We start from the raw sequence: 24,267 nt of genomic DNA, 5'->3' as shown, positions 1-24,267 counted from the left end.
AACTCTCTCTGTGCTCCCTCGTCTGTCTCCTGCGAGGGTGTGTGTGTTGAACCCCTGACCTCTCCATCTCTGCTGGACTGCATTCCTCTCTGCAGCACAGGTTTACAGGGGCAGAAATATTCCAAGTGTCCCAGTGAGAATGGCTGGTTTGCTGTAAGTCAGACTCTTGGATTAGGGGTGGGAGATGGTTTGTTCCCTCTGTGTAGCAGAGCTGTTGCATACCTGAGTGATTTATATAATTGGAGCCCCACCTTCAGTGTCAGAATTCAGCGCTCCAGAGAGGCTGTTTCCTGCTTCCTACACCCCTGTACAGTACATCACATGTCCTTTCCAGTAAGGAACAATTAGAATAGAAGCAATAACAGCGTGAATAATGCTCAGCATTCACACTTCCTTGGCTCAGACGCTGGCTCAGTACAGAGACAGAGAGTTACACAACCACACTGTCAGCTCTATTATTTTCCCTTCCTGGTTGTCTGCTCCATGCAGGGTTCATCAGACACGTGACTCTGCGCTATTCTTTTCAGTATATGATCGCTATATAAACTGACCCCAATATAGATTGTTTATCAGCTGTGGTGTTGATCATACCCGCCATGTACTCTGTTAATGTTTAATGAAATGCGATCTCTTTCTGTCTTCCATGGAGTTGTTCAAGCAGAAAGCATGCCAAGCCGCAGGAAAGAAGTCTTTCTGTTTCACCCACGGAGCTCAGATACCTAGCTCAGATCCCCTAACTCTCTCTGTGCTGCCTCGTCTGTCTCCTGCGAGGGTGTGTCTGTGTGTATCCCCTAACTCTCTCTGTGCTCCCTCGTCTGTCTCCTGCGAGGGTGTGTCTGTGTGTATCCCCTAACTCTCTCTGTGCTCCCTCACCTGTCTCCTGCGAGGGTGTGTCTGTGTGTATCCCATAACTCTCTCTGTGCTCCCTCGTCTGTCTCCTGTGAGGGTGTGTCTGTGTGTATCCCCTAACTCTCTCTGTGCTCCCTCACCTGTCTCCTGTGAGGGTGTGTCTCTGTGTATCCCCTCCCTCGAGTTGTTCAAGCAGAAAGCATGCCAAGCAGCAGGGAAGAAGTCTTTCTGTTTCACCTGTTAAGCACAAATTCGTTGTCCTTTGAAAGAATCATAGCACAAGCTTATCATCACCGTGGGGAGGAAAACACAGAGAAATTTATACTTTGTAGGCTTCAGTTTCATATTTTATAAAAGCATCTGAATTTGCAGAATTAACAGTTACATTTAGACTTGACTTCTGCGGTAAAATCAGAGTAAGTTTTAATTAAAAAAGGATAATAAAAAGAGGACGATGGCGCTCACAGGGTTAAGAGGCAGCGCTGGGAGAGTGGCGTGTGAGATCAGCAGCACATGTGATCGTCTATATAGGTCATGTTCTGTATATACTGTTTATCCTCACATCTTTACAACGTGCTGGTTTCCCATACTTCCTTACCTTTGATTGCTCTACTCAACTTTGTTATGTTTATCACCAAGTCTTTCCTCCCTGTGAGGTACCAACCCTGACGCAGCTCCAGTATTATTATTATTATTATTATTGTTATGTTTTCACTTTGTATTACGCTGATCTCTTTGTGATCTCTCAAATCAACCGAAACAAAACTAAACAACAGCTCTGCTGTGTTCGATACTAACACCACGCCCTTCAACCTTACCTGAGGAAGAGATTCAGAGAGAGAGAGAGAGAGAGAGAGAGAGAGAGAGAGAATGAATAGGAAGGGTGTTCAATTTCAGGGAAGTGGCTCCTCAGAGTATTACACAATGCTGGGTAATACAGTCAGCTGTGAGTGTGCAAACCAGCAGATATAGTCCAGAGTTGTTGGTTTGTTTTGATTTACTTCGACAGCTCCACGCAACACTACAGCACTGACACAAAGAGAGAGAGAAAGAGAAGACAAAGAAGAGAGAGAGAAAGAGAAGACAAAGAAGAGAGAGAGGACAGAAGAGCAAATAGGAGAGATCAAGTGCGTGGAATAACAGAGAGACAGAGAGAGACGCTTAGTGCTGATCTTGAATAAGACTTTGTCCTCGACTTTGTGAGCCTGCCTGTCTTTGTGGCATGTCTTCTGTGCGTAGCACGAGGGTTATTGGACGTGGAACATCTCCCTCTGGCAGGATGGTGAGCAGAGCATCTCCCTCTGGCAGGATGGTGAGCAGAACTTTATTAGCAATTTAAAGGAGGCAGAGAGAAAAACAAATTCTGTACTGAGGCTAAAACGACTTTTTACTGTGATTTTGCCCCCAGACTAAGCTGTGTGTTCAGGGTAAGCACAGCATTGGTGCATTGTCATTAAGATAGCTTCACACGGTGGAAATCTGTGCTTTACACTGCCTGCATTCCCATGCTTTAACCAGACCAGCTTCTTGAGTTCAGTGAGCTGCTGAACCTGAGCAGGAAGCACTGGCCAGTCCTCGCCATGGTAAAGCATGGCTCACGTCTCAGGAACAACGCTGCAGGTGGGAAATCCATACAAAAAAGCTGGACATGGCTCACTATTCTTTACAATGCTTGCCTGTGCTTTACCATGCTTTCACTATGCTTTATTACACTGTGCTGTGCTTACATTATTATTATTAGAGTCGTCTCCACGTATAGGAGCACCTCCTAAGTGAACGCTGATTTAGGGAACCCCCTTGCTGTGAAACTCTCCCCAGTGTAAATGCTCCACCTAAAGGAACAGGAACTTCTAAAAGAAAACTTTTTTTGGCCCCGCTAGCGATTCGTTGCTAACTGATTCAAAACGGATCCAGTTCTGTTTGTACCCTGATCGCTCCTCCTCATCAAACTCATTTTTGTTCATTTCGTTTGCCAGCTAGTTTCTTAACGTTAGTTTGTCAGTTGGTTTATTATTATAGTTTATTAACATACGCTTGCCTGTTGCTTTTCTCTTGCTCTGTTCATTTCATATGTTGACGCACGTGCGTCGTGACGTAAGCAGTAAACACATTTGTATTTATTGATTCATGTCGTGACTGGCTCTTGGCATGTTGTGTCGGGTGGTCAGCTCTGTCTTAGAGAACACTTGGGCTAAGAGAACACTTCGCTTGCTTCCCGAGGCGTGTTCTCTTAGCCAGAGATGACTGTAGTAGCGTTATTTATTTATTTGGCAGACGCTTTTACCTGAGGCAGCTTATGGTGTTACAGGGCGGCAGAGGGTATGCGATTATTTAAATACAGTATAGTTTACAGTAAGTGGAAATAAAAAGGAGATGGAGGGGTCAAGAGTAACAGCTAGGTTTAGCAGAAGGAGCTGGAGAGAGTGTGATAGAGTCAAGGGAGACTGGCATGGAGCAGTCAGAGGAAGGAGAGGAAGCAGACGGAAAGGAGAGGAGGTCAGATTTAGAGAGGTTGAGTTTGAGGTGGTGTGAATGCGTCCAAGCTGAGATAGCCAAGAGGCATTCTGAGATGAGAGGGGTCAAAGGAGGGAAAGGAGAGGGAGATCTGGGCATCATCAGCATAAAGGTGATAGGAGAAGCCAAAAGAGGAGATGAGAGTACCCAGCGAGCGGGTGTAGAGTGAGAAGAGGAGGGGTCCCAGGACAGATCCTTGAGGTACACCTGCAGAGGGGGGGCGAGGAGAAGAGAGAGAGCCATGCCAGGAAACCTGGAAGGAATGATTCGAGAGATCGGATGAGAACCAGGCAAGAGCAGTGCTTGAGATCTCCAGGTCAGAGAGGAGAGGAGGAGAGCATGAGCGACAGTGTGGAAGAGAGAAGAGAGGAGGAGAGCATGAGCGACAGTGTGGAAGAGAGAGGAGAGGAGGAGAGCATGAGCGACAGTGTGGAAGAGAGGGGAGAGGAGGAGAGCATGAGCGACAGTGTGGAAGAGAGAGGAGAGGAGGAGAGCATGAGCGACAGTGTGGAAGAGAGAGGAGAGGAGGAGGGCATGAGCGACAGTGTGGAAGAGAGAGGAGAGGAGGAGAGCATGAGCGACTGTGTGGAAGAGAGAGGAGAGGTCAAGGAGAATTAGAATAGAGAGGGAGGCAGCCCGGGCAGAGAGGAGAGAGTCAGTTACAGAGAGGAGTGTCCGTGGAGTGTGCAGGACGGAGCCCGGTTTGAAGTGAAGGATGCCAGCTAGCAGTGGACAGCTCGCTCGACACTTTTAGAGAGGAACGGGAGGAGAGAGACGAGGAAGAATCAACAGAATATTTCTTAAGAAACTTTTTATAATGGAGAAACAAACAGGAGTTAGAGAAAGGGAGAGAGAAGGGAGGGACTGAAAATGAATAGCTTCGATCTGACGGCCTGCTTCTGGGTGTTCCGTGCAGTTTCTATAAAGGATCTGAGAGTCGACAAAGGCATTGTTTTGACCTCCAGTTGTCTTGAATAATGACACTTCTGGCAGTTTTTTTGTCAGCAGAAAGCTGGCAATCCAGTATGTCAGTAAGTCATCCCCTTGCCTGGAGCTCTTTACTGGAGCACTGGACAGGGAACTGGGCTACCAGGGAACCTGGCTTTAACTGTGACTCTGTGGGGAGAGAGACTGAATAACCAGGAGAGGCTGAAGATGTCCTGGAACACACAGGGCCAGCTTGCTGACTGTGTTCAAGTCTCAGCTCAAAGTTATGCCATGCATTACTCTCTATTGGGGTAACTACATAACTCTCACTCTAACTCAAGAATATACCACTCAGCAATTTCTAACAGAAATAAAAAGGTGTTTTTTTTTTAAACAATAGCAGTGTTTTACCACGGTAAATTTGCACAGTAAATTTGCAAAGCTGGTTTTACTTTGCATTTACCATAGTTTACCATGGTTTGCTGTGTTTTTTAAAATATGCTGTACCATACCTCTCTGTGCTTTACAATGCTTACCAATGCAGTACCGTGCTTTCACTGTGCTTTATTACACTTTTACTGCAGGATGCTTTGATAAGGGTCACAGAATGACATCTCTGCACACACACAAGAACTGCAATCTCCACAGAGCTGTAATCGAGATTAGCAATGTGATTTCCTCACCCCTTTACTCTCAGCTGTGCCGAAACGCGTGTGATGAAGTCATCCCTCTCTTTCAGTCCCTGACTCAGTCTTTCAATCCTTGTGTTGTTCCAGTGTCTTCGAATGAGTGAAAACTGGCCGGACTGCATTTTGTGCCACATTACACACTCGCTGAACAGCTAGCTTTTATCCCTTAATAACTCCATTGAATTGCTCAGGAAGAAATGGGAGAGTTTTGTAAGACAGCTCATGGTTCACCTCGCACGCTCTGCAGAGCACTCATTCTAACAGGCGTGTGTGTTTACAAGCTAGGCATGTGTTGCTGACACCCTGTGTGCGTGTTGTTGTGTGTAATCCATTCCCCCCTGGTACCCTCCCTAACCTCCCTCCTCCAGTGTCTCACTGTGTGTCTGGCACTGCACGGTCTCCAGATGGGTTGTAAATACTGCAGCACTACTCTTAAACAGCTAGTTATTGATACCCGGGAAGATCAACGAGATCTGGGCTTGGGCTGAGTCTTAATTGGGGGGTACGTTGAGTTATTGGGGTACTGTCAACATTGGATGTATCCATACCTCCAAAACTCTCCATCGGAATGAAGCTGAAGCAATCGAATCTTAGTAGACACAGAAGGCACTAGTTTGAAATCTAGTCACAGAAGAGCTTGCCTTCTTAACTTCTTGTAGAGTGCAGGAGCGAGCTATGAGGCCGGGTTGCCTGGGCTGCTGCACTGAATGCTGGGAAATCCACGTGAGAGGATTTGGGTCATTGATGCACTGTTGCTGTCATCTTCATCAGCATTTTTAGCCTTCTTAAAGAAGTCGTTTGTAACAGAAGAAGTTGCTAATGCTGTTTTCAGTGCAGTGCAGGCGGACAGACAGCTGTGCAGGAGATATGAGTCGTGACTTAACTGGCCTATTATGTGACTTCTGTCTGGACTACACCTCTGCTGCCTATAGAAAATAGGAACAGCGTGCCGGCTTGAAAACGCCCTGGTAAGGGTTCGGGGAGGGGAGGGGTTAGTAGGGTTAGGGTTTGGGTAAGGATCTGCGCATTAGACCTAAGACTGTGCGTGTCAACATGTGTGATGTCACCACACTCCTGTCTCTGGTATCTAGTTAATCTGTTATTTATTTATTCAACATCAATGTGGATAACAGGTTCTTCTGCAATCGTCTGAGTGGATTTCAATACCCTTGAGTTCGTGACAAAGTCATGCAATACCTGTTTAGGGCGTCAAAACTGTATTTTTTTCTGCAGGCAATCAGCTGGCAGCTCGAAGGGTATTTTTGTTTGTAGTTTAAAAATAGAAGGAATTACAAAAAAAACAGGACAGGATGAAATGCTTTGTGTTTGACAAGCTGGGAGCCAGATCTGCACTCATCATAAGCGCCGTTGCTGCTATCAGGTTCCAGTGGGATGTCACTTGCTGTATAGTTGTTTGTATTGCATGGATTCCTGCAGTTTGCTAAAAACCCTTTTGCCCAGCTGAAAGTGAAGTGGAATTTAGGATCTTCGTTGTTGTTGAAGTCATGGATGGTGATGTAACTTAAAACGTGAGTATCGATGTTTCTTAAGAAACTGCACAGACGCCATTTCTTAATCAGTGTTAAGTTTATTTCATACATGCAGGGAAACCAGTCCAAGTATAGATCTGATTACCAGTTGTTACATCTTTTACATGACATTAAATACCCTTCTGCATAGGTGTGTCTCTCTCCTCCTCTTCCTATAACACTCAACCAATGGCAAAGGGACAATGCATTATTCCGGTCACTATGTACCATGTGCACTCCAATCAGGAAAAAACAAGTTTGATTAGTTTATACAAATCTACAAATCTCTTATCAGCCCCTTTGAAGTGTCTGGCTCCTTCCAGATCCCCCTGAAGACTAGCTTTATGACCCCCTCATAAACCAGCTGTATATTCTAAGCAAAAACCTGTTTAATTAGTTTTATACCCCACAGTGGCCTCCCCGAAGGGCAAACGTCTTTCATGTCAGGGCTGGAGGTCAAAGGACTTGTTTGTACAACCTTGTGCTGCTGGCCAGTCATTTGCTTTGACACAAAAGAATCCTTTTCAGTTGTCATAACTTCAGGGTAACTTCTCTACCATATTGCCTTCAATTTACTTCTAATGTGCGGTTGTTTAAATATAGTTAAATATACATTAACTTGGTGTTTTTCTCAGCTCTCTGCTACCATCCATTGCTCAATGAAGCTGCTATTATTTCTTGCTTGCTCGGAGTCAATGCAGTGCAAGTATCTATATACCCAGAGTATATAGCCAGCCTTCATCTATTACAGCAGTGCTTGCATTTTTGGAACTAACAGTTTTTTTCTATCCAATGTTAAATCACTTTTCAGAAAAATAACATGAATATAGCCCTGTCTTTCCTCATGTGTAGCAAACTGCTATTCAATACTTGTTCCATGTTTTCCAACAGATGGCAGCTTAGGATCAGCAAACCTGCCCTGCTAATTAATACACAGATAGAGAGCAAGGGAAGTGCGTGTGAAACTGTGGATCAGGATCGCCTGCACCTGCAGTTTAAAAGCACTGGGCCAGGGGTCGCAGTCCAGGTTTAATAGGACAATGCACTAGAAGAAGTCTTTATCAATGAGTTGAGACGTTTATCCTTGAATTTCTTCAGTTCAGCACCACTGAGTTCCTAACACTTGCGGGTGATCAACAGGTCCAATTAAATCTTGAAGAGCTTCAGGGTCTGGATGAAGGTTTCATTGGTTCAGTTAAGCTATTTAGAACAGGGTTGGAACAAAGACCAGCACAGGAACTGCCCCCCTTGTGTCAGACCATGGGGCTGACCCTAACCCTGTGCCAGACCATGGGGCTGACCCTAACCCCTGTGCCAGACCATGGGGCTGACCCTAACCCCTGTGCCAGACCATGGGGCTGACCTTGACCCCTGTGTCAGACCATGGGGCTGACCCTGACCCCTGTGCTTGACCATGCCCCTGTCCTTCAGAGTGTTAATACAGACCCTCCTTTCTCAGCCTCCTCACAATGTTGCTTTGTTTCTCTGCAGCAGCCTGAGAGTTTGGAAGCAGCAGAGAGTGCCAAGCCACTGAACGCCGGTGAGTTTACTCTGGGAGAGCACTCTTTACATGGGAACTAGCACACGACTCACTGCTCAGCTCATCAACGAATTGGGAAAACAATTACATGCTGAAATCGGGTTCTACGTGCAATGGATTAATGAAAATAAAAAAAAAAGCCAAAAAATAAAATGCATGGACAACTTCACAGACACTGCAGCAGAATGGAATAGAAATGATTATTAGATGCATATTTGTCTAGTTGTGTTTTAAATGAGTCAGACATGAAAACAGCTCCTGTTTTAGACCCACACCCCATACCCGCTAAGTCTCTCTATCATGGGGAGAGAGTTACAGTGCTGCTCGTGGCTCTGGTTTTGACAGGAACTCATTTGTGAATCCGACCTCTTTGTCCCTGTTGCCTCTACAGAGGTCGGAGCAGTGCCAGACGAACCCGGTGTGGAGATGTCAACCAGGTGCATAGTGATCACTGTGGTGGCAGTACTGGTTACGCTGGGAATACTGATTGGGACTGGCTTCCTGAGTAAGTACACCTGAACACAGCTTCACCTCACTTTGCTGAGCTTTTACTGTGGCAATGTACCTGCACACTGAGCCTCACCTGAGCACAACTCTACCTGGGCACACCTGTACCTGAGGACAGATAAAACACAGCAATCTCAGTGCCAGGGCTGGGTGTGTGTCTGTGTGAGTGGGTGTGTGAACGCAAGTGTTTTTACTTTTCAACTGGAGTTTCTGCCTTTGGTTTCCTTCCCTCTTGTCTTGAAATGTGCTTCTTAGATTGCTAACGTTGACTGCCCTCTCTCTCTCTCTACCTCCTTCCCTGCCTCACCTTTCATCGCTGGCCCTCTCCCTCCATCTTCACTCTCCCTCCCTCCATCCCTCTCCTTCTCATCTCAGATTCCTGACCCTCTACCCCCACGCCTCCCTCCCATCTAATATCTCTCACCTCCTCTCCCTTCCTCTCCCTCTCATCTCAGATTCCTGACCCTCTACCCCCACGCCTCCCTCCCATCTCATATCGCTCACCTCCTCTCCCTTCCTCTCCCTCTCATCTCAGATTCCTGATCCTCTACCCCCACGCCTCCCTCCCATCTAATATCTCTCACCTCCTCTCCCTTCCTCTCCCTCTCCCCTCTCTTGTGTTGCAGTCAAGATCCTGCTGGACTATTACTACTTTTTCTGCACCAAGTCCTTCAAGTTCATTCCCCTGGATAAGGCTTGTGATGGGATAGCGGACTGCAAGGACGCTGAGGACGAGCTCACCTGTGTGACCAAGCTGAGCATCAACTCCACCTTCCCATGTGAGCAGCACCCTCTCCCTCCATCCTCCCTCCGTTCCTCCCTCCCTCCATCCTCCCTCCGTTCCTCCCTCCCTCCATCCTCCCTCCCTCCCAGTTACAGCCCTCTGCTGGCCCACAAAGCCCCCTTTGTAGCTGTGTGGCAGTGCAGAAGCCCTGCTGGTGTAAATAGTGTGTGTGGGACTGTAAGGTTGGCAGGGACGGGGTTAATTCTGTCCCCGCCAGCAATCACAGGTGTGGCCATTCTTCAATGAGGTAATTGATGCTAATTGGAGAATATCCACCTGTATCCACCTGTATGATTCTTTGTGTGAGGAGACGGGACTGGGTGAGTGTATAGACTGTGCATTTGAGCTCTGTGCAGGGAGGAGAATGCCCAGCCTGTATTGGTTTTGTATAGACCTTTTGTTTTGTGTTTCATAAAGGTGCTTTGCTCTTCACTGCAGCGTCTGTCCCTGAGTGTCCCAATCCCGCCAGTCTTGGGTCACAGCGCTATCCTGTCACGGGTGGTGTGAGCTGTGGGACAGCACCCAGTGCCCCTGTCTGTCTGCATTGCTATCGCAGTGCCCCTGTGTGTCTGCATTGCTATCGCAGTGCCCCTGTCTGTCTGCATTGCTATCGCAGTGCCCCTGTGTGTCTGCATTGCTATCGCAGTGCCCCTGTCTGTCTGCATTGCTATCGCAGTGCCCCTGTCTGTCTGCATTGCAATTGCAGTGCCCCTGTCTGTCTGCATTGCAATTGCAGTGCCCCTGTCTGTCTGCATTGCAATTGCAGTGCCCCTGTCTGTCTGCATTGCAATTGCAGTGCCCCTGTCTGTCTGCATTGCAATTGCAGTGCCCCTGTCTGTCTGCATTGCTATCGCAGTGCCCCTGTCTGTCTGCATTGCAATTGCAGTGCCCCTGTCTGTCTGCATTGCAATTGCAGTGCCCCTGTCTGTCTGCATTGCAATTGCAGTGCCCCTGTCTGTCTGCATTGCAATTGCAGTGCCCCTGTCTGTCTGCATTGCTATCGCAGTGCCCCTGTCTGTCTGCATTGCTATCGCAGTGCCCCTGTCTGTCTGCATTGCTATCGCAGTGCCAGTGATTCATTTGGCTTGTGTTACTGCTCTCGTGTGAGTAACAATGTGATACACGTTTTTCTTCTTATTATTATTTGGGAACAAACCTGTTTTCAGTTCTTCTTGGAACTGCTTGTGCTTCACACGGTGAGCAGAAGATGTTTTGATATGATGATGATCAAACCCTCCCTATACATGATGAGTCATTAAAATATGACATTTACTGATTTATCAGTCAGTTGGCTGTCAAGGTGTTTTTATATAACCTGTTTGGGCAATGCCTGCTTTAAAGAAGGGCTCCCACATAAACCAAGGGTTAGCGAGCCATGCTGAATCATTGGGATCCTTTAAGAGCTGACTTGACAGAGTTTCGAGATCAGTCTGCTGCTATGAACCGGACGGCCCTGATGGGCTGATGGGTCTCCTCTTGCTTGCTGCCTTCCTGCTGTTCTCATGCCTGTCTGTCTGTCTCTCTGTCTCCTGGCCCCTGTGCAGTGCGGCTCGTGACTGATGACAGCTTGCTCCAGGTGTACAGCGATGCCAGCCAGTCCTGGAGGCTGGTCTGCACGGAGGGCTGGCAGGAGGCACTGACTAGCCAGGCCTGCCTGCAACTTGGATACACCAGGTAGAGACGGGAGGAGGAGAGGGGCAATGGAAGAGAGGAGCGGGGAGAGAGGGAGGAGAGGAGAGGGGCAGTGGAAGAGAGGAGCGGGGAGAGAGGGAGGAGAGGAGAGGGGCAGTGAAAGAGAGGAGCAGGGAGAGAGGGAGGAGAGGAGAGGGGCAGTGGAAGAGAGGAGCAGGGAGAGAGGGAGGAGAGGAGAGGGGCAGTGGAAGAGAGGAGCGGGGAGAGAGGGAGGAGAGGAGCGGCAGTGGAAGGGAGGAGCGGGGAGAGAGGGAGGAGAGGAGAGGGGCAGTGTAAGAGAGGAGCGGGGAGAGAGGGAGGAGAGGAGAGGGGCAGTGGAAGAGAGGAGCAGGGAGAGAGGGAGGAGAGGAGAGGGGCAGTGGAAGAGAGGAGGGGGAGAGAGGGAGGAGAGGAGAGGGGCAGTGGAAGAGAGGAGCAGGGAGAGAGGGAGGAGAGGAGAGGGGCAGTGAAAGAGAGGAGCAGGGAGAGAGGGAGGAGAGGAGAGGGGCAGTGGAAGAGAGGAGCGGGGAGAGAGGGAGGAGAGGAGAGGGGCAGTGGAAGAGAGGAGGGGGAGAGAGGGAGGAGAGGAGAGGGGCAGTGGAAGAGAGGAGCAGGGAGAGAGGGAGGAGAGGAGAGGGGCAGTGGAAGAGAGGAGCGGGGAGAGAGGGAGGAGAGGAGAGGGGCAGTGGAAGAGAGGAGCGGGGAGAGAGGGAGGAGAGGAGAGAGGCAGTGGAAGAGAGGAGGGGGAGAGAGGGAGGAGAGGAGAGGGGCAGTGAAAGAGAGGAGCAGGGAGAGAGGGAGGGGAGGAGAGGGGGAGTGGAAGAGAGGAGCAGGGAGAGAGGGAGGAGAGGAGAGGGGCAGTGGAAGAGAGGAGGGGGAGAGAGGGAGGAGAGGAGAGGGGCAGTGGAAGAGAGGAGGGGAGAGAGGGAGGAGAGGAGAGGGGCAGTGGAAGGGAGAGGAGGGGAGGGAGGAGAGGGGGAGTGGAAGAGAGGAGGGGAGAGAGGGAGGGAGGAGTGAGGAGAGGGGTGCTGTGTACAGTAGTCAGTGTTTCTAATGTTGTTAGGTGCTGTGTGTTTAGTATTGTGACAGTGCTCTCTCTGTTGCAGAAACCCCTACAGTAGCCAGGTCCTGGTCAAGAATCTGCCGGCAGCAATGCAGGGCTCCTACAGCTGGGTCAACACCCCTGGGAACACTGGGGGCATCGAGAGCATGCTGAAAGACAGGTGAGCACCCCCTCCCTCCCTGTCTGTGTGTCTCTGTGTGTGTGTCTGTGTGTGTGTGTCTGTGTGTGTGTCTGTGTGTGTCTGTGTGTGTGTGTGTCTCTATCTCTCTGCATGTCTGTCTGTCTGTCTGTCTGTAAAGCTCCCAGACTGCAGATTACCAGCTCTTTAACTGAAACAGTAGCTGATACAGTTTGAACTCATGAGGTCTGTCAGTAAAAAGCAGTCTGAATTGATGTGTTTAAGCAGCAGACGTGCAGCGCTCAGAATGCATGCCTGCTGAAAACTCCCTGTTGCAGTGGAGTGGTGTGACTAATCTCTCCCTCTCTCTCTCTCCCTCTCTCTCCCTGCGTTCAGAGACAGCTGCTCCTCTGGCTCTGTTGTGTCTCTCACCTGCTCAGGTAAAAGAATGTGTCTGTGTCTGTTCTGTTAGGGCAAGTCTCAACACAGCCAGCTCCCAAACCCAGAGGCAGGCAATCCAGTCTTGAGTTGCTTTTTGGTGTTCTTGTAACTTGACAGCGTTTTCATTTCCAGCACAGTGAATACGTTTGCCAGTCCCAGCCCAATGGGAGCTGCTCAGGGGGGCGCTGGAAGTAAATTGCATTGGAACTGAAGCAGCGGGTCGTGACTCTGTGTCTCTGTGTTGCAGGCTGTGGTGTGAAGAGGACGCAGCGTGTGGTCGGAGGCTCGGACACCGCTATAGAGGACTGGCCTTGGCAGGTCAGTCTGCAGTTCAACAAGCAGCACACCTGTGGAGGCTCCGTGGTGACCCCTCGATGGATCGTCACGGCAGCACACTGCTTCCCAGAGTGAGTGCCACGCCATCCCTGATTCACACAGCCCTGTCCACCGCCACGTGCGCTCACACGGGCACAAGACAGGACCGCAGCACTGGGATCATGCTGGGTTTGAAATGCGTGTCTGCTCCTTTAAGTGACTGGTCGCACGTTGGCATGTGGACAGTTAGGGGTTCCTGAGTGTTGATTGGGGTTGATCTTTATGTAGGAGAGAGAATGAGAGAGAAACGTGAGGGAGACTGTAAGCAAGACTAAACAGCTGCACTATCAATCTGCACACCTCCTCTTACTGTGTGCGCTCCAAATACAGCCCTCTGAACCCACTTATTGTGTATCAACCATTAGTACACAATGCTTACCTAGGCATCTAGGTGTCTGTGTGTGTGTGTGTGTGTGTGTGTGTGTGTGTGTGTGTGTGTGTGTCTATGTGTTGGTCGGTCTGTCTGTGTGTCTGTCTGTGTGTCTTTGTGTCTGTGTGTGTGTGTGTGTGTGTGTTGGTCTGTCTATCTGTAAGTGTTCAGAGCGGTCACTCTCCCTCTCTCCCCCCCCCTCTCTCTCTATAGTAACCAGAAGCTGTTGAGCCGCTGGGAGGTGGTGTCTGGCTTGACTACGCTATCGTCCAAAGGGGCTGTGGGAGTGTCCCAGGTCATCGTTCATGGGAGCTATGCCGGCAACGACAACGACATCGCCATGGTGTTGCTGAGCCAGCCACTCACCCTCTCAGGTATGGGACGGAACCACAGAGCCAAAGAAAACCAGACAAGAGAGCTAGAGACAGAACCACAGAGCCAAAGAAAACCAGACAAGAGAGCTAGAGACAGAACCACAGAGCCAGAGAACAAACCAGACAAGAGAGCTACAGAACCACAGAGCCAGAGAACAAACCAGACAAGAGAGCTGGAGACAGAACCACAGAGCCAGAGAGCAAACCAGACAAGAGAGCTGGAGACAGAACCACAGAGCCAGAGAGCAAACCAGACAAGAGAGCTACAGAACCACAGAGCCAGAGAGCAAACCAGACAAGAGAGCTACAGAACCACAGAGCCAGAGAGCAAACCAGACAAGAGAGCTGGAGACAGAACCACAGAGCCAGAGAGCAAACCAGACAAGAGAGCTAGAGACAGAACCACAGAGCCAGAGAGCAAACCAGACAAGAGAGCTAGAGACAGAACCACAGAGCCAGAGAGCAAACCAGACAAGAGAGCTAGAGACAGAACCACAGAGCCAGAGAGCAAACCAGACAAGAGAGCTACAGAACCACAGAGCCAGAGAGCAAACCAGACAAGAGAGCTACAGAACCACAGAGCCAGAGAGCAAACCAGACAAGAGAGCTACAGAACCACAGAGCCAGAGAGCAAACCAGACAAGAGAGCTACAGAACCACAGAGCCAGAGAACAAACCAGACAAGAGAGCTAGAGACAGAACCACAGAGCCAGAGAACAAACCAGACAAGAGAGCTACAGAACCACAGAGCCAGAGAGCAAACCAGACAAGAGAGCTAGAGACAGAACCACAGAGCCAGAGAGCAAACCAGACAAGAGAGCTAGAGACAGAACCACAGAGCCAGAGAGCAAACCAGACAAGAGAGCTAGAGACAGAACCACAGAGCCAGAGAGCAAACCAGACAAGAGAGCTGGAGACAGAACCACAGAGCCAGAGAGCAAACCAGACAAGAGAGCTGGAGACAGAACCACAGAGCCAGAGAGCAAACCAGACAAGAGAGCTAGAGACAGAACCACAGAGCCAGAGAACAAACCAGACAAGAGAGCTACAGAACCACAGAGCCAGAGAACAAACCAGACAAGAGAGCTACAGAACCACAGAGCCAGAGAGCAAACCAGACAAGAGAGCTAGAGACAGAACCACAGAGCCAGAGAGCAAACCAGACAAGAGAGCTACAGAACCACAGAGCCAGAGAGCAAACCAGACAAGAGAGCTACAGAACCACAGAGCCAGAGAGCAAACCAGACAAGAGAGCTAGAGACAGAACCACAGAGCCAGAGAGCAAACCAGACAAGAGAGCTACAGAACCACAGAGCCAGAGAGCAAACCAGACAAGAGAGCTAGAGACAGAACCACAGAGCCAGAGAACAAACCAGACAAGAGAGCTAGAGACAGAACCACAGAGCCAGAGAGCAAACCAGACAAGAGAGCTACAGAACCACAGAGCCAGAGAACAAACCAGACAAGAGAGCTGGAGACAGAACCACAGAGCCAGAGAGCAAACCAGACAAGAGAGCTAGAGACAGAACCACAGAGCCAGAGAGCAAACCAGACAAGAGAGCTAGAGACAGAACCACAGAGCCAGAGAACAAACCAGACAAGAGAGCTAGAGACAGAACCACAGAGCCAGAGAGCAAACCAGACAAGAGAGCTACAGAACCACAGAGCCAGAGAGCAAACCAGACAAGAGAGCTACAGAACCACAGAGCCAGAGAGCAAACCAGACAAGAGAGCTACAGAACCACAGAGCCAGAGAGCAAACCAGACAAGAGAGCTGGAGACAGAACCACAGAGCCAGAGAGCAAACCAGACAAGAGAGCTACAGAACCACAGAGCCAGAGAGCAAACCAGACAAGAGAGCTACAGAACCACAGAGCCAGAGAACAAACCAGACAAGAGAGCTAGAGACAGAACCACAGAGCCAGAGAGCAAACCAGACAAGAGAGCTACAGAACCACAGAGCCAGAGAGCAAACCAGACAAGAGAGCTACAGAACCACAGAGCCAGAGAGCAAACCAGACAAGAGAGCTAGAGACAGAACCACAGAGCCAGAGAGCAAACCAGACAAGAGAGCTAGAGACAGAACCACAGAGCCAGAGAGCAAACCAGACAAGAGAGCTAGAGACAGAACCACAGAGCCAGAGAACAAACCAGACAAGAGAGCTAGAGACAGAACCACAGAGCCAGAGAGCAAACCAGACAAGAGAGCTACAGAACCACAGAGCCAGAGAGCAAACCAGACAAGAGAGCTAGAGACAGAACCACAGAGCCAGAGAACAAACCAGACAAGAGAGCTACAGAACCACAGAGCCAGAGAGCAAACCAGACAAGAGAGCTACAGAACCACAGAGCCAGAGAGCAAACCAGACAAGAGAGCTAGAGACAGAACCACAGAGCCAGAGAGCAAACCAGACAAGAGAGCTACAGAACCACAGAGCCAGAGAGCAAACCAGACAAGAGAGCAGAGACAGAACCACAGAGCCAGAGAGCAAACCAGACAAGAGAGCTACAGAACCACAGAGCCAGAGAGCAAACCAGACAAGAGAGCTACAGAACCACAGAGCCAGAGAGCAAACCAGACAAGAGAGCTGGAGACAGAACCACAGAGCCAGAGAACAAACCAGACAAGAGAGCTACAGAACCACAGAGCCAGAGAACAAACCAGACAAGAGAGCTAGAGACAGAACCACAGAGCCAGAGAGCAAACCAGACAAGAGAGCTACAGAACCACAGAGCCAGAGAGCAAACCAGACAAGAGAGCTAGAGACAGAACCACAGAGTCAAAGCGCTGCATTTAGAAATGCTGAAAGAGACTTTGTAAGTTCCAGAAGAAACGTTTCAACGAGAGCACTGAAAACACTGAGAAACACTTCTAGCGGAAACGTTTTAATATTTCTGAATTCCGCCCCGTATATTTCCAGTGACCCTCTCTCTCTCTCCGCTGCAGAGTCTGTGAAGCCAGTGTGTCTGCCCACCTATGACCTGCAGATGAATGCCAACAGCCGGCTGTGGGTGACAGGCTGGGGGAACACCCAGGAGAAAGGTAGGGCGATGAGCACCCCTTTGTCTTCAGTTCCCTGGGATCTCTTCAGAGTGTGTGCTCAGCTTCCACAGTGAGGCTGCACAGGGTACAGGGGGGACCTCCAGTGGACACAATGCAGAACTACACCTGGCACTTTTCATTTTTGTGAGTCAGGTAGAAATGACTGGGAGCTTGTAAATGATTGACATTGTGAGTTGATTGTTCCTGGTTTTAAAACTTTATCGATAATGCTGGGCAGACTTTGTACTGGAGTAAGATCTTGTGGTGCAGCAGTCTCTGCCAGCCAGCCTCGAACCCTTCTCTGCCATGTACAGTGCAGCTGGCATGTTACCTTTTACTCTAGACAGGTTAGCTATATTGTAAACCCACTCTGTAGTGAATCTCACTGTCTCTCTCTCTCTGTGTAGGTGAGTTACTTCTCTCTCTCCTTCTCTCCCCCCCTTTGTCCCTCTCTCTCACCCTCGCTCTCCCCTCTGCCTCTCTCTCGCTCTCACTCTCACCTTCTCTCTCTCCCTCTCTCTTCCCCTCTCTTACCCTTGCGCTCTCCCCTCTCCCTCTCTCTCTCTCTCCCACTCTCTATCTCCTTCCTCTCTCTCCCTGTTTCCCTCTCTCCCTTTCTCTCTCTCCCTCTATGCCCTCTCTCCTCCTCCCTCTCTCTCTCTCTCCCTCTCTGTCTGTGTTCATGATTTAACTCTCTCCCTCTCTCTCCCTTTCTCTATCCTACTCTCTCTCTCCCTTTCTCTCCCCCTCCCTCTCTCTTCCCCTCTCTCTACCCTCTCCCTCTCTCTCTCCCCTCTCTCCCTCTCTCCCCTTTCCCCTCTCTCTCTCCCTTTCTCTCCCCCTCCCTCTCTCTTCCCCTCTCTCTACCCTCTCCCTCTCTCTCTCCCCTCTCTCCCTCTCTCCCCTTTCCCCTCTCTCTCTCCCTTTCTCTCCCTCTCCCTCTCTCTTCCCCTCTCTCTACCCTCTCCCTCTCTCTCTCCCCCTTCCTCTCTCCCCTCTCTCCCCTCTCCCTCTCTCTCTCTCTCCCTCTCTTTCTGTGTTCATGATTTAACCCTCTCCCTCTCTCTTCCCCTCTCTCTACCCTCTCCCTCTCTCTTCCCCTCTCTCTACCCTCTCCCTCTCTCTCCCCCCTCTCTCCCCTCTCCCTCTCTCTCTCTCTCCCTCTCTGTCTGTGTTCATGATTTAACAATCTCCCTCTCTCTCCCCTTCCTCTCTCCCCTCTCCCTCTTTCTCCCTCTCTCTCTGTCTGTGTTCATGATTTAACCCTCGCTCTCTCTATTCCCCTCTCTCTACCCTCTCCCTCTCTCTCTCCCCCTTCCTCTCTCCCTCTCTCCCCTTTCCCCTCTCTTTTCCCCTCTCTCTACCCTCTCCCTCTCTCTCTCCCCCTTCCTCTCTCCCCTCTCCCTCTTTCTCCCTCTCTCTCTGTCTGTGTTCATGATTTAACACTCTCCCTCTCTTTTCCCCTCTCTCTACCCTCTCCCTCTCTCTCTCCCCCTTCTCTCCCCTCTCCCTCTCTCTCTCTCTCCCTCTCTGTCTGTGTTCATGATTTAACCCTCTCCCTCTCTCTCCCCCTTCTCTCCCCTCTCCCTCTCTCTCTCTCTCCCTCTCTGTCTGTGTTCCTGATTTAACCCTCTCCCTCTCTCTTCTCCCCCCGCTCTCTCTCAGGGAAGCTGTCGACGGTTCTTCAGCAGGCTGAGATCGCCTACCTGGACCGGGATGTCTGTAATCGGCCAAACAGCTATGCAGGGCTCATCACACCCAGGATGCTGTGCGCCGGCTCCCTGGACGGCAAGGTCGACTCCTGCCAGGTACGAGACACGCTCACACACCCAGACACACAAACCCACACAAAGAAAATTCATTCTGTCCTGGCTTGCGTGTGTGTGTTGCTCAGCTTCTCCTCTCCTCTCTTCACTCAGGGAGACAGTGGGGGTCCTCTGGTTCTTTTGAGGGAGCGCTGGCAGCTCGTGGGGGTGGTGAGTTGGGGTACTGGCTGCGCTCGTCCTAACAGACCGGGCATCTACACCAACCTGGGGGTCTTCCTGGACTGGATCCACGGCGTCATGCAGGTCAGAGGCACTCATTAACACAAATACAGAGTCAGTGTACTGAGCAGTGAGACATGACTGCAATACCGAAGGGCTTGTCAAGGGAAGTGGGGCGAGAGGGAGGGGGCCAGCTGAATAAATACTGAGCTTTCCTTGTGTTTTGTTTTCCCAGCAATACTCCTGAGCTGAGGAGAGCGGAAGAACAGAGAGGAGCAGTTTGCAAGAAAATAAACTACCTCTCACTGACACACACACACACACACACACACCCACCCACACACACACACACACACACACACACACACACACCCACACACACACACACACACACACACACCCACACACACACACACACACACACACACACACACACACACACAGGGTCTGATTCATTAACCATTAGGAGAATATAAATTCATGCAATAAACAGAAATGTCGCTCGGTTTTCTTTCCGCGTGGTGTGCAGGTTGGCACTAGAAAGCACTGAGGAGATCAGGGACGCCCTGTAAAGACCCTGGTCGACCCCAAGCACATGATAATCCTGGCAGGGAACCCAGGGGGCACTAGCCAGCTGCACGTCAGTGCCAAATAGTTCAGACGTTTTCTGGGCTGGGCTCGCCAAGTAAACCACCACGGCACTGCAAGCAGTGAATGGGCCAGCCCCACAGCCCCTAACCTCTGCGCCCACAGACCTCAGGGTAAGGAACGCACTGATGATGCGCTGATAATCTTAGTAACTGTGCTCTGAAACTTACAGCCGTGCTGAGTCTACCAGGACCTCCCTCCTCAAGCGTACCACAGCATGCTCCACACAGGGTCCGCTACGGTAAATGCAAAGTAGAACCATGGGGGAAAAAAAGGGGAAAACTGCACAAATACGTTTTAAAACTTTTAGAAGGGGCTCCTGCATGGATTCCTGTCGTATTTAGGGTTTTAAAGACAGGACGACACACGTTGTGAAGCACGCTGTGGCTCTCTTTTTTTCTGTCAGTGTTTCTAAACTCAGCACTGTTCAGATAGCTGCGGATGGATTGATTTTAAAGAAGTATTAATGATACCGAATCACAGCGTCAGATTATTAGACCCCAGCAACGCTGTAACAGAGCAGCAGGAGGACTGACACAGATCAGCTGGCTTTCTGGTTATTAATGGTGCTATTTTTGACGTTAGCTTCTTCTTCTACCTAAAGACTATTTAAAAAAAAAAAACGCAAAGAAATGTCAGTTATGTCTGTTTAAACTAGGATTTCAATCTGTTTTTGTTTTGTTAATACAATATAGAAACCATATGGAACACAAAACTGAATGCCAATTATTTAATTAAATAATACATTTTGAAAACGAGCGTGTGGAAATGTTTTGTCTTTTTAAAATGGGAGTTATTGTGTGTTGTTTTTGTAAATATAAATGGATTTTTGTAAATAAATAACTCAACATTACTGTTTGTAAGCATTCTTCTTAAAATGTGTCTTCATGTGGGATTGTAGGTGCCATGACTTGTGTATTAAACTCATAAGCACTTGACTAATGTGCCCTGTTTTTGTAAGCTGGGGTGGAGTTTGATTTGTGGGTAGAATGACGGTTATCATATCAAAAAGATTCACGCAAGAATAATTAATAAAAGCACACACACACCCCCACCAGTCAAAAACCTGACGTGTCATTTATTATCAGTAACAAATTAAAAACTCTTATTTTTGCATTACTGTTAGTTAAACATTTTTACATTGGTTACATTGATGTGATGAATAACTTTGTGAAAGATATGTGACTATTTCTAATACAGTATAGAGAACTCGGTGCTGTGGATCTGAGAGCCAGCACATTCAATACAGTACAGTATAGAGAACAGCGCTGTGGATCTGAGAGCCAGCGCATTCAATACAGTACAGTATAGAGAACTCAGCGCTGTGTATCTGAGAGCCAGCACATTCAATACAGTACAGTATAGAGAACTCAGCGCTGTGGATCTGAGAGCCAGCACATTCAATACAGTACAGTATAGAGAACAGCGCTGTGGATCTGAGAGCCAGCGCATTCAATACAGTACAGTATAGAGAACTCAGCGCTGTGGATCTGAGAGCCAGCACATTCAATACAGTACAGTATAGAGAACTCAGTGCTGTGGATCTGAGAGCCAGCACATTCAATACAGTACAGTATAGAGAACTCAGCGCTGTGGATCTGAGAGCCAGCACATTCAATACAGTACAGTATAGAGAACTCAGTGCTGTGGATCTGAGAGCCAGCACATTCAATACAGTACAGTATAGAGAACTCAGTGCTGTGGATCTGAGAGCCAGCACATTCAATACAGTACAGTATAGAGAACTCAGTGCTGTGGATCTGAGAGCCAGCACATTCAATACAGTACAGTATAGAGAACTCAGCGCTGTGGATCTGAGAGCCAGCACATTCAATACAGTACAGTATAGAGAACTCAGTGCTGTGGATCAGAGAGCCAGCACATTCAATACAGTACAGTATAGAGAACTCAGCGCTGTGGATCTGAGAGCCAGCACATTCAATACAGTACAGTATAGAGAACTCAGCGCTGTGGATCTGAGAGCCAGCACATTCAATACAGTACAGTATAGAGAACTCAGTGCTGTGGATCTGAGAGCCAGCACATTCAATACAGTACAGTATAGAGAACTCAGTGCTGTGGATCTGAGAGCCAGCACATTCAATACAGTACAGTATAGAGAACTCAGTGCTGTGGATCTGAGAGCCAGCACATTCAATACAGTACAGTATAGAGAACTCAGTGCTGTGGATCTGAGAGCCAGCACATTCAATACAGTACAGTATAGAGAACTCAGTGCTGTGGATCTGAGAGCCAGCGCATTCAATACAGTACAGTATAGAGAACTCAGCGCTGTGGATCTGAGAGCCAGCACATTCAATACAGTACAGTATAGAGAACTCAGTGCTGTGGATCTGAGAGCCAGCACATTCAATACAGTACAGTATAGAGAACTCAGCGCTGTGGATCTGAGAGCCAGCACATTCAATACAGTACAGTATAGAGAACTCAGCGCTGTGGATCTGAGAGCCAGCACATTCAATACAGTACAGTATAGAGAACTCAGCGCTGTGGATCTGAGAGCCAGCACATTCAATACAGTACAGTATAGAGAACTCAGCGCTGTGGATCTGAGAGCCAGCACATTCAATACAGTACAGTATAGAGAACTCAGTGCTGTGGATCTGAGAGCCAGCACATTCAATACAGTACAGTATAGAGAACTCAGCGCTGTGGATCTGAGAGCCAGCACATTCAATACAGTACAGTATAGAGAACTCAGCGCTGTGGATCTGAGAGCCAGCACATTCAATACAGTACAGTATAGAGAACTCAGCGCTGTGGATCTGAGAGCCAGCACATTCAATACAGTACAGTATAGAGAACTCAGCGCTGTGGATCTGAGAGCCAGCACATTCAATACAGTACAGTATAGAGAACTCAGTGCTGTGGATCTGAGAGCCAGCGCATTCAATACAGTACAGTATAGAGAACTCAGCGCTGTGGATCTGAGAGCCAGCACATTCAATACAGTACAGTATAGAGAACTCAGTGCTGTGGATCTGAGAGCCAGCACATTCAATACAGTACAGTATAGAGAACTCAGCGCTGTGGATCTGAGAGCCAGCACATTCAATACAGTACAGTATAGAGAACTCAGCGCTGTGGATCTGAGAGCCAGCACATTCAATACAGTACAGTATAGAGAACTCAGCGCTGTGGATCTGAGAGCCAGCACATTCAATACAGTACAGTATAGAGAACTCAGCGCTGTGGATCTGAGAGCCAGCACATTCAATACAGTACAGTATAGAGAACTCAGCGCTGTGGATCTGAGAGCCAGCACATTCAATACAGTACAGTATAGAGAACTCAGTGCTGTGGATCTGAGAGCCAGCACATTCAATACAGTACAGTATAGAGAACTCAGCGCTGTGGATCTGAGAGCCAGCACATTCAATACAGTACAGTATAGAGAACTCAGCGCTGTGGATCTGAGAGCCAGCACATTCAATACAGTACAGTATAGAGAACTCAGCGCTGTGGATCTGAGAGCCAGCACATTCAATACAGTACAGTATAGAGAACTCAGTGCTGTGGATCTGAGAGCCAGCACATTCAATACAGTACAGTATAGAGAACTCAGCGCTGTGGATCTGAGAACCAGCACATTCAATACAGTACAGTATAGAGAACTCAGCGCTGTGGATCTGAGAGCCAGCACATTCAATACAGTACAGTATAGAGAACTCAGCACTGTGGATCTGAGAACCAGCACATTCAATACAGTACAGTATAGAGAACTCAGCGCTGTGGATCTGAGAGCCAGCACATTCAATACAGTACAGTATAGAGAACTCAGCGCTGTGGATCTGAGAGCCAGCACATTCAATACAGTACAGTATAGAGAACTCAGTGCTGTGGATCTGAGAGCCAGCACATTCAATACAGTACAGTATAGAGAACTCAGCACTGTGGATCTGAGAACCAGCACATTCAATACAGTACAGTATAGAGAACTCAGCGCTGTGGATCTGAGAGCCAGCACATTCAATACAGTACAGTATAGAGAACTCAGCGCTGTGGATCTGAGAGCCAGCACATTCAATACAGTACAGTATAGAGAACTCAGCGCTGTGGATCTGAGAGCCAGCACATTCAATACAGTACAGTATAGAGAACTCAGTGCTGTGGATCTGAGAGCCAGCACATTCAATACAGTGCAGTATAGAGAACTCAGCGCTGTGGAGCTGAGAGCCAGCGCATTCAATACAGTACAGTATAGAGAACTCAGCGCTGTGGATCTGAGAGCCAGCACATTCAATACAGTACAGTATAGAGAACTCAGCGCTGTGGATCTGAGAGCCAGCACATTCAATACAGTACAGTATAGAGAACTCAGTGCTGTGGATCTGAGAGCCAGCACATTCAATACAGTACAGTATAGAGAACTCAGCGCTGTGGATCTGAGAGCCAGCACATTCAATACAGTACAGTATAGAGAACTCAGCGCTGTGGATCTGAGAGCCAGCACATTCAATACAGTACAGTATAGAGAACTCAGCGCTGTGGATCTGAGAGCCAGCACATTCAATACAGTACAGTATAGAGAACTCAGCGCTGTGGATCTGAGAGCCAGCACATTCAATACAGTACAGTATAGAGAACTCAGTGCTGTGGATCTGAGAGCCAGCACATTCAATACAGTACAGTATAGAGAACTCAGCGCTGTGGATCTGAGAGCCAGCACATTCAATACAGTACAGTATAGAGAACTCAGCGCTGTGGATCTGAGAGCCAGCACATTCAATACAGTACAGTATAGAGAACTCAGTGCTGTGGATCTGAGAACCAGCACATTCAATACAGTACAGTATAGAGAACTCAGTGCTGTGGATCT

At 48.9% G+C, this 24,267-nt stretch overlaps 1 protein-coding gene across 2 annotated transcripts; it reads left to right on the top strand.

Annotated features, from left to right (window-relative positions):
* Window positions 1-1,723: 1,723 nt before the first annotated feature.
* Window positions 1,724-20,280, top strand: LOC117397309 (transmembrane protease serine 4). 2 transcript variants are annotated; one of them, XM_059009580.1, is made up of 13 exons: window positions 1,724-2,161; window positions 8,003-8,048; window positions 8,440-8,553; window positions 9,182-9,334; window positions 10,884-11,013; window positions 12,117-12,233; window positions 12,588-12,631; window positions 12,880-13,039; window positions 13,591-13,751; window positions 16,699-16,794; window positions 18,460-18,602; window positions 18,714-18,863; window positions 19,015-20,280. In XM_059009580.1, exons 1-13 carry the CDS (start codon window positions 2,072-2,074, stop codon window positions 19,024-19,026), a joined length of 1,416 nt encoding a protein of 471 aa, XP_058865563.1. In that variant the 5' UTR covers window positions 1,724-2,071; the 3' UTR covers window positions 19,027-20,280. The 2 variants fall into 2 exon arrangements, with proteins under 2 accessions (XP_058865563.1, XP_058865562.1); XM_059009579.1 differs by having other exon boundaries at window positions 8,000-8,048.
* The last annotated feature ends 3,987 nt before the right edge of the window (window positions 20,281-24,267 follow it).

Source organism: Acipenser ruthenus, chromosome 39, assembly GCF_902713425.1.
Source record: "Acipenser ruthenus chromosome 39, fAciRut3.2 maternal haplotype, whole genome shotgun sequence".
Taxonomy (NCBI): Eukaryota; Metazoa; Chordata; class Actinopteri; order Acipenseriformes; family Acipenseridae; genus Acipenser; species Acipenser ruthenus.
Note: the sequence above shows the minus strand (reverse complement) of the source record. Positions and strands in the feature narration are given on the sequence as shown.

What these genes read in the sequence shown, in the direction of transcription:
- LOC117397309 (XM_059009579.1), top strand. Translation starts at nt 2,072, where the DNA reads ATGTCTTCTGTGCGTAGCACGAGGGTTATTGGACGTGGAACATCTCCC. An exon ending in CTGCAACTTGGATACACCAG is followed by an intron (nt 11,014 to 12,116) that starts GTAGAGACGGGA and finishes TCTCTGTTGCAG; the next exon opens with AAACCCCTACAGTAGCCAGG. An exon ending in TGTGTCTCTCACCTGCTCAG is followed by an intron (nt 12,632 to 12,879) that starts GTAAAAGAATGT and finishes TCTGTGTTGCAG; the next exon opens with GCTGTGGTGTGAAGAGGACG.